Genomic DNA, 9,514 nt, shown 5'->3' with positions numbered 1-9,514 from the left:
TGTGTGTCTGTATATATATATATACATATACAGACACACATCACAAAGGAAACCATCGTGATGAGGGGGGCATTATGTTTTTGCATATGGAATACTTAAAACACCATTTATACATTTAATGTACCTCTGAAACGGCCGTAGATGATATCCCTTAACCCCGAGTTTGTACATTATCTTATATAATATTTAACAAATTTATTTACCTCCGAATTTTTAAGTTTTGAACTCTCATCCAATAACTCGTATAAACACCAAATTCTTAATCGATTGGAACATTTCCTTTCGGAAGCCCTTACCTTGAATTTTTATCTGTGTAGTTGTCCCTTCTCCATTTGGTATGTGAACCCCAACCTACATGATGCATAGTTTTCACATATAACTTTTACATGTAATTCTATTTGTTTATTTCTATAAATTTAAATGAATATTTATTTCGTTGAGTGCTTTAAAGTATTCTTTGGAATTTGTATTGATTGCCTAGATGTGTTCTTTCTATAATTTCTCTTATCACACACACACACACACACACACAAATATATATATCTTTCAGTGTTTGTACTTTACAGCTTCTGCATGATACGTCAACAAAACTGGGTTACAAGACACATCCTACTGGCACTGTGGTGACAATTGAAGGGCCAAGATTCTCAACTAGAGCTGAAAGTAAAATGTTCCGAACTTGGGGAGGTCATATTATCAATATGACAACAGTTCCGGAGGTCAGTGGATGGCATTTTGTTTTCTTCTTTATGGTTTTTTTACTTCTGTTTGTTGCTAAATTTTGAAGAATTTTGAATTAGTAACTTTTTTTTTTTTCTCTGTCCATTTACTTGTGCTAACATGAGGTGGACAAATATATCATCAAAACATTGTATTTATAGCTGGATACCTTCCTGTTGCTAACCCTCATCTGTTTTACAACAAGGAGATCTCTTCTCCCACTGCTTCAAAAGGGGCTGGTGACTTAATTACAAATCGTTACTAAATGTTTAAAGTTTAGTTTTTAGGTTATTTGATATTAATATTCCCGGGACCATTTTATTTCATGAATAATATTTATTTTTTTAGGTGATATTGGCAAAGGAGTTGGCCATGTGTTATTCTAGCATTGCTCTAGTCACTGACTATGACAGTTGGAGAGAGAACGAAGATGGTGTAAGTATTGAGAGCTTCATTTAGCTTATCTCTTTATTTGTTTTTTGTTTACTCTTTTATTTATTGTTGCATCCCCCTCTCTCCCCCACCTCGAACCATCTATCACTTTACTTTTACATTGCCATGAACCTACCTACCCACCCATTCTTTCAAATTCTCTGCCCCTATTTTCTCTCTTTCTCCTTGTACTGAGAGTAAACCCTGGCACCTCATCACCCCCCCTTATCTCCCTTTCCCACTCACACTTCTATACTATGGATTAGCTTCTGTGAAGGCACATGGCTTAATGGTTAGGATATTTAGCTCATGATCGTAAGGTCGTGAGTTCGATACCCAGTGGTGCACTGTGTCCTTGAGCAAGACACTTTATTTCACATTGCTCCAGTCCACTCAGCTAACAAAAATGTGTTGTACCTGTATTTCAAAGGGCCAGCCTTGTCATACTCTGTGTCATGTTGAATCTCCCCAAGAACTACATTAAGAGTACATGTGTCTGTGGAGTGCTCAGCTACATGCATGATCATTCCACAAGCAGGCTGTTTCCATTGATCAGATTAATTGGAATACTTGTCATCATACCTGAGTGCCAGTTTAGCCACTGCCTCGTTAGAGGTGAAAACACTACAAATTAACCAGGAAATGCTGGATGCAAGTCAACAGTTTATTCAGAAGGAGGGGACAGCGTTGAAGGTGTTCCCTCCCGAAGTGTAGAACAGAAAAGAAAAAGAACCCTGGTCTACAGGACACAAGTGACCACATCGCGGAGGATAGAAGTGGCCTCTGAGAGAGACACAGAGTGCTGTTTGCTGCTGGTAATGGCGGAGGCAACCTTCATTAACAGAGGAAAGAAGTTTATCCCTTATATTTATTTTAGCCTCTCAAAACTCAACACAAAGTCACCAACTTCTCCATTACTCTCCCACCAACACTGAATTGAGGTGTCTTTTTCTTTCTTTTGTGTGAAAAAAAGCACCAAATACACTCTGTAAAATGATTGTCATTAGGAAGGACATCCATTTGTTAAAATCATGCCAAAGCAGATATTGGAGCTCGACATTGTCCTCTGGCTCATCAGATATCCTGTCGGACTGCCCAACCCATGCCAGCATGGACGGAGGACATTAAATGAAGAGGCTGGTGAGAACTGTGTTCTGTAGGATTTACTGGGTGTAACAACAGCTTTGGCATTCTTTTTTTGGTTGAATATTCTTCCTAATATCAACCACTTTACACTGTGTTCTGGGCACTTTTCCTTGTGCCATTGGCACTAGTGAGTTCACCAAATAACAAGTAATGGGGAAAATTCCTTCAATTAAGTGTGGGAAGGTAGCTTTATGCCAAGGTGTTGGGAAGTTAAAATATGATATAGAGCAAAACATGTTATATTTTTTTATAGATTATTGTTAGGGGTTGGGTGTTTCTATTTTGCTGTTGAAAATAAATTAAGGACATTCTTGAAAGGTTTTTTCTTTTGGTATTAATATTTAGGTTTCAGTTGATACTGTTCTGAAGACTTTCAAAGAAAATGCTGTAAAAGCTGAAAACATCCTCAAATCTGTCATCCCAGAGATTGCCAAACATAACTGGACAGATGAATTGCAACACAATAAGGTACAAACAACCAGATCATTCTCTTTCCTCCTCTCTCTCTCTGCATCTATGTAAATGTTTTAATTAGCAGAAGTGACTGACTCCTTAATGAGGTTAACCAAATCAGTTGAAATCCTGAAGTAAATGTATAATGTTCCTCTATTAGACAAACCACCAGGTACTTATCACATGAGTCTACCCAGATATCCAACATTTCCATCTCTAATAATCATCACCATTTTAGCATCCATGTTTCCATGAGTTTAGTGAATTTGTCAAACTGTCTGTCACCACACATTCTGATCCTTCATCATCTCCATCTTTAACCCTTGATATTCTGAGATCCAATCACACCAGTTCTTTTCATTCTTCTCTTTCATCTTCTTCCACACCCATACTTATTCGCATCACATCTTTTATACCAATGCAGTCATCCCCTGCATTTAACGACACCTCTTTCAACTCACTTTTATTCAAATCATGTCTTCCTTATTGGCCCTCCTGTTCCCTGCAGATCTTCCACATTTAATACACCAACCATTAGATTTTTTTAATAAGATCTTGTCACAGCCTGCAGTTTCTACAAACAAACAAAATCTTTTTTGTTTCTAACAAATAAAACAGCTTTCTGAACCATTTCCATTCTTTACTTATTTCAGAAACTAAGTTTTTAATTTACCCACTTCCAGTTCTTATTAGATCCCCAGACTAACACAAACTACATCAAGTAAGATGTCTGAACACTTACTGGATAACTTCATTTGTTAGGTACTCACCACCACTATCATCATCGTCACTATCATCTCTTAACATCCATGTTCCATGTTGTTATGGGTTGGACATTTTTGACAAGATCCGATGGGCCCAAGGACTGCTTTGGCATTGTTTCTATGGCCAGATGCCCTTCCCAGCACCAACCACTTTACTCCTTCACACTTGATTCTGAAGTCCTGGTTCTCTTGCATTATTCTCCCAGAGATTCCACAGCAACATTTTGTATCTGTTCCCTGTTCACACTCAGAACACTACCAAATACTTACCTTTTTCCTTATCTTCAAACTGAAAAGAGCCATTTTCCAGAATCTCTCTAATTCATCTCTTGATTTTTATGTCAGATTATTCTTTGGTCTTAGTTCCCCTCTTCTCTCACTCTCTCTCTCTTTCTCATTATACTATTGTAAATATATTCCTGCAACTCAACAGGTTCTGCCTTAAGAACCATACGTAGCTGTGTTGTTTAGAAGTTTGTCTCCCAACCACTGGGTTTCAGGTTCACTCCCACTACATGACAACTTTGATTTTCTACCAAAGCCTTGTGAATAAATTTGGTTGATGGAAAATAGTGATATCTTGGAGTACGAGTTTAATTCGTTCCATGACCAAGCTCATCTTACGATTTACTCATTTTACAAATCGGTTTTCCTCATTGAAATTAACTAAAATATAATTAATCCATTCCAACCCACCAAAACCACTCAAAAATAATTTTTTATGGGTTTTAAAACAGAAAAAGGTGTAGTTAGAAGTCAAATGACAATTATAAAAAAGAGAATGCAAAAGAAAAATATGTAAGCTGGTTTTAACTGATGGGACAATCTGTGTGCTCGAATTGCGGATTTCCACTTGTACTCCAAGACAAAAATTTGCACGAGTCTCAGCTTGTACGGCAAATTACATGTACAATGGTGCACTCGTACTGCGGGGTTCTACTGTATATATAAAATTTGGAAATATTATTATTACAATAGATTGGCAGAATCATTAGGATGCTGGGCAAAATGCTTAGCAGCATTTCTTCCTGCTCTGAATCCAGATGCCACCGAGGTGGACTTTGCCTTTCATCCTTTTAGGGTCAATAAAATAAAGTACCAGTTGAGCACTAACCCTCCGCCCCCTACTGTGCCGTCAGTAGAAAGGGTTATTGCCAAATCAGACTGGAGTCTAGTGTAACTCCCCCCCCCCCAGCTTACCAGTCCTGGTCAAATCGTCCAACCCATGGACAATGGACGTTAAAAGATGATGATGATGATGATTGTTTGCTTCAATAGGATGGTGTTTTGGCAGAATCATTAGAGCACAAATGTCGGGGGTCATAGAACCTGCTGGAAATATGATCAACCAAGGGAGATAACCGAGGTTTAAAAAGATAAGCCGTCAGGTTAGCTTGTCTCTGTTTCACCACTCTTGTTTATTTTTGTCATATTCAACGTTGCTCTCTTGCCTTCCAAGCTTTATATATTTCTGGGACCAGTCAGGTATTAAATTGATTTCCTTTTTTTACATAGGTTGGGAGACATTGTGAAAAATTACAAAATAGCTTGTGGTCAGTGTCCCCCCCACCACCACTACCACATTTTTTGTTTGAGATCATTATATTTGTTTTGATGTCCACTTTTCCATGCTTGCATGAGTTGGACAAAACTTGAGGCAGATTTTTCTATGACCTGATGCTCTTCCTGCCACCAACCCTTACCTGTTCCCCCAAAGCCAGACATGGTCTCGCAGAATACTGGAAATGAATGACACTGCTTGTATAACAGTGACACTCATTTACAGCTATCACACAATATCAAAACAAGGACACACACACGCAGATGAAGGTCTTTCAGTTTCCTTCTACCAAATCCACTCCCAAGTTTTTGGTCAGCCCAGGCTAAAGTAGAAGACACTTACCCAAGGTGCTATGCAGTGGGATTGAACCTGTATTCACATTGTTCGGGAGCAAACTTCTTACCCTCACAGCCATCATGCTTGCATGGAAATTTGTTTGTGTGCAAAAGTTGTTTCATTATACAAAAGTTGTTTCATTATACAAATTTCCTCAGAAAAATCAAATTTCATCTCAAGACCTTTATGCGCATACAACTTCTTAAAGAGTTCATCTTTCATTCTTCCAGAGTCAATAAAGTACCAGTCACGTACTGGGCTTGGTTTAATCAATTACTCCTCCCTCCTCCACTAATTTATAGCCTTGTGCTGCTTTTACATCTAAAGCTGTCGTTGGACAAAATGCTTAGCAGCATTTCTTCTGGCACTCTATATTCTGAGTTCAAATTCTACTGAAGTTGACTTTGCCTTTCATTATCATCATCATCGTATAACTTCCACTTTCCATGCTGGCATGGGTTTGACTGAGGACTGGCAAGCCAGGAGGCTGCACCAGGCTCCAATCTGATCTGGCAAGGTTTCTACAGCTGGATGCCCTTCCTAACGCAAAACCACTCCGAGAGTGTAGTGGGTGCTTTTTACATGCCACCTGCATGCGGATCAGTCAGACAGCACTGGCATCAACCACGCTCGAATGGTGCTTCTTAAGTGCCACTGGCATGGGGGCCAGTCAGGCGGCACTAGCATTAACCTCACTCAAATGGTGCTTTTTACATTCAGGTCAATAAAATAAGTACCAGTTGAACCCTGGAGTCAGTGAAATCAACTAGCCTCCAACCCAAAATTTCAGACCTCGTGTCTATCATAGAAAAGGATTATTATTATTATTATTATTATTATTAACCTTTTTCTCTTCTGGCATGGACTTGGTTTAATCTGCATTAGAATATTTCAGCATTGCTTCATTATCAACATACATAGTGCTAACTTACCAAAAAGACAATAATATCCATTTATATTATTACATGTTTAAGACAAGTATTTATTTACTTTTCCCTTTAACACAAGAGCTGTGGATATTTACATAACAAGCTTGTAACTAGATTTTCTAACTCGTATCACCTGTGTTTAAATGTCTTCCCCCTACCTGAGCTAAATCTAGTAATACAATTTACTCTGGCCTTCTGGGCATTTTTTTAAGACAATTCCTTTATTTAAAATGACATTTGACAGTCAAAGCAGATGCTATTATTTTTTTGACTTCTCTATATTTTCGTTTGCCTTTTTGTAACTCTACTCACCGAACTGTCAGCTTCTCTCAAGAAACTGACCCTTACATAGATGTAAATTTATAAATATATAATATAAACATGTGGTTTCCTTTCTTCTCATTCTTATCGACATCTAATAACACTGAGTGCAGACAGTTTAACTATAAAAATCCAAGCCTGCTCCTCCTCCACCTCCTCATCTGTGATGCCATCTCATAGAACCTGCTGGAAATATGATCAACCAAGGGAGATAACCGAGTTTTAAATAGTTAAAAGATAAGCCGTCAGGTTAGCTTGTCTCCGTTTCACCACTCTGTTTATTTTTGTCATATTCAACGTTGCTCTCTTGTCTTCCAAGCTTTTGCATTGGTACAAGTTTACAGCCTCTTATCGTTTACAACCAATCAATCACACCCTCCTCTCTATTGATATTTTATACTCAGCAGTTATATTGGATGCTGATGGCGATTTATGTTCAATGCAGTTGTCTTGGAACAACAAGATATGTCTTCTTGAAAATCAAATAAAAATACCATTTCTTTAGTTTTTGTATGTAAATTGGAAATAGCTGTGCTTAAAATCAAACATCTTCCCTTCAATGACTCATTCCTAGTGTTTCATTTTTTAACCTTTTTTTTGTTTCGTTTCGTTTTCATTTTGTTTTTATTTTCTAACCTATTACATAAACTCTACATTTTAACAGCATAAATTTCTTCTTGCAGTCTGTCGCATGTAAATTTTATTATTCTTAATGCTTTTGTTGCTATATTCTTTTCAAATATGCTACCTTTGTTTCATTTCATTTTGTAAATAATGAAGAATTTAGAAAAAAATAACTTTCTTATTCGTGAACTGGTATTTGGAACATAAATTAACATGAAAGCTTGATGGCAGGTTTTAATTTCTATCATTTTAACCCTTTTGTTACCATAAGACACCTGTTCCTGTCCTCTGTCATACTTGAACCTCTCATCGCTTGGCATGCAGCCACCTGCCTCAATACTACACCCACTGCAGTTGAAGGAGTCTTGTGAGTTACTTGGCGACCTCACTGGTGTTGGTACCACATAAAAAGCACCCAGTTATATTCTGTAAAATGGTTGGACACCAGTCCTCAGTCAAATCGTCCAACCCATGCTAGCATGGAAAGCGGACGTTAAACGATGATGATAATGATGATGATCCAGTTGTAGAAATTATGCTAAAGCAGACATTGCAACGTGGTGTAGTCCCCTAGTTCACCAGCTCTTGTTGAATTGTCCAACCCATACCAGCATGGAAAAATGGATGTTAAATGGTGATGATTTCTGTTGAAATACACTGCCTTTGTTTCAATTTATTGAAATAATTTTGTCATTATTCAGCTTGGAACATAAATTAGCATGAGATTTTAATGGAAGGTTGTTTTTTTTTAATTTAGATCACTTTAAAACAGGAAGTTGGTATCATAGAAACAGGAGCAGGCTTGGGTGATAACAAAAGGGTTAACCAAAGCCCTTAAAAATCACAGTTACTATTAAATAACTGCTGCCTTATCAACAATCGTCTCTCAGACTTTCTTTGCAAATTATAATAACCTTTTTTTTGTTTTCTGTTGTAGGAGATCCTGACTGGTTCCATTCTTTCTTACACCTGAATAAATGCTGCTTGTGTAATCCTAAGTTTGAAAGTAAATTCTTTCCTCATTTGCAAAAGTAATCACTCCAACATTACTACTTTTTTTTAGTCTTTAATCAAAAAGTGCAATCTCACGGTTGCACTATATTTCTTACCAAATCCTTTGTGCAACATTAACTTCCTGTAATCTCTCTTCCCACTCAATGCTGGGCCCACATTCTACTGTAAGAACCATAACAACAGGGGAAACAAAAGGTTTATATTCAAAACACCTATGTCATTTCTTACCGGAGTTCTAGTTTTTTTTTTCTCCACACTGAAGAATATTAAGATTTTACTAAAAAAAAAAATACAAATTTTGTTTTTTTTTTAATTTTTGATAGTCTGAAAGCATAAAGGTAAAAAAATATTTACTGTTCATTTCAAACTTCCAATGCAAATGTTATCCAATTATTGTTAATTATATAAGCTAAAATTAAATTTTTATTTTCAATAAAAGAGCTAAATGCTTTTTTTTTTAGTATATTCTTTGTTGTTTATTTGTTCCTTCTTCCATTATGCTTTTTTGTCTTGTTAACCAGTTCCTTGTATTAAGTCCTCCATCTCAACAGTAAAATAATGTTGAAGCAGGGTGGGGGGCAACCATAGCAAACTTTATAATACATTTAACCGTATTAGTCTTTTGCTATCTCCAGTTATTAGGCTGTGGTCATGCTGGGTCACCACTTTGAAGAATTTCAGTTGAATAAATCGACTCCAGAATTTTTTGAAGCCTGGAACTTATTCAATTAAGGGCTAGGCTTTTGCTGATGGTGGGGGACAGACACACACATATATGTGTGTGTATATACAATGGGCTTCTTTTAGTTTCCGTCTACCAAATCCCCTCAAGGCTTGCTAGCATAGAAAACCTGACAACATAAAAATGTTTTGCCAGATGCACTTATCTATTTTAAAAGTAAGGACTTTCTTATTTCATGTATCTTAGAAGGCATAGACACACGCAAACATATAATCACTAAGTGTAACTAAGGGAGCCGACACACCTACATTGCTAGAAATAAGAGTTAAAATACTCAATGCTGTAGGAAGAATGCAGACATGTTGACAGGGGAAACAAACTCCCCATGTCGATTCGAAAATCCTCATCTAGTTTCATCTATTCCATAGACATCTTCAGTGAGGGTCCCTCGAACAGCTCATGTTTGGCTAATTCTAAAAATTCATATAAACAGCCTTGGACCCAGGACCACTCATGTCTAGAAACTGAGGTT

At 37.1% G+C, this 9,514-nt stretch overlaps 1 protein-coding gene across 1 annotated transcript in view; it reads left to right on the top strand.

Annotated features, from left to right (window-relative positions):
- The window catches only part of LOC106877525 (S-methyl-5'-thioadenosine phosphorylase), a 24,319-nt gene extending 15,554 nt beyond the window's left edge, over positions 1–8,765 (top strand). Inside the window, exons 6-9 of the mRNA XM_052971272.1 lie at positions 567–719; positions 1,069–1,155; positions 2,644–2,766; positions 8,224–8,765. Of these exons, the coding sequence (XP_052827232.1) occupies positions 567–719; positions 1,069–1,155; positions 2,644–2,766; positions 8,224–8,259 (399 nt within the window). The 3' untranslated portion in view covers positions 8,260–8,765. The remainder of the gene's footprint in view (positions 1–566; positions 720–1,068; positions 1,156–2,643; positions 2,767–8,223) is intronic.
- Positions 8,766–9,514: the final 749 nt, after the last annotated feature.

Source organism: Octopus bimaculoides, chromosome 10, assembly GCF_001194135.2.
Source record: "Octopus bimaculoides isolate UCB-OBI-ISO-001 chromosome 10, ASM119413v2, whole genome shotgun sequence".
Taxonomy (NCBI): domain Eukaryota; kingdom Metazoa; phylum Mollusca; class Cephalopoda; order Octopoda; family Octopodidae; genus Octopus; species Octopus bimaculoides.
The sequence above is the reverse complement of the archived record's forward strand: the minus strand, read 5'-3'. Positions and strand labels throughout refer to the sequence as shown.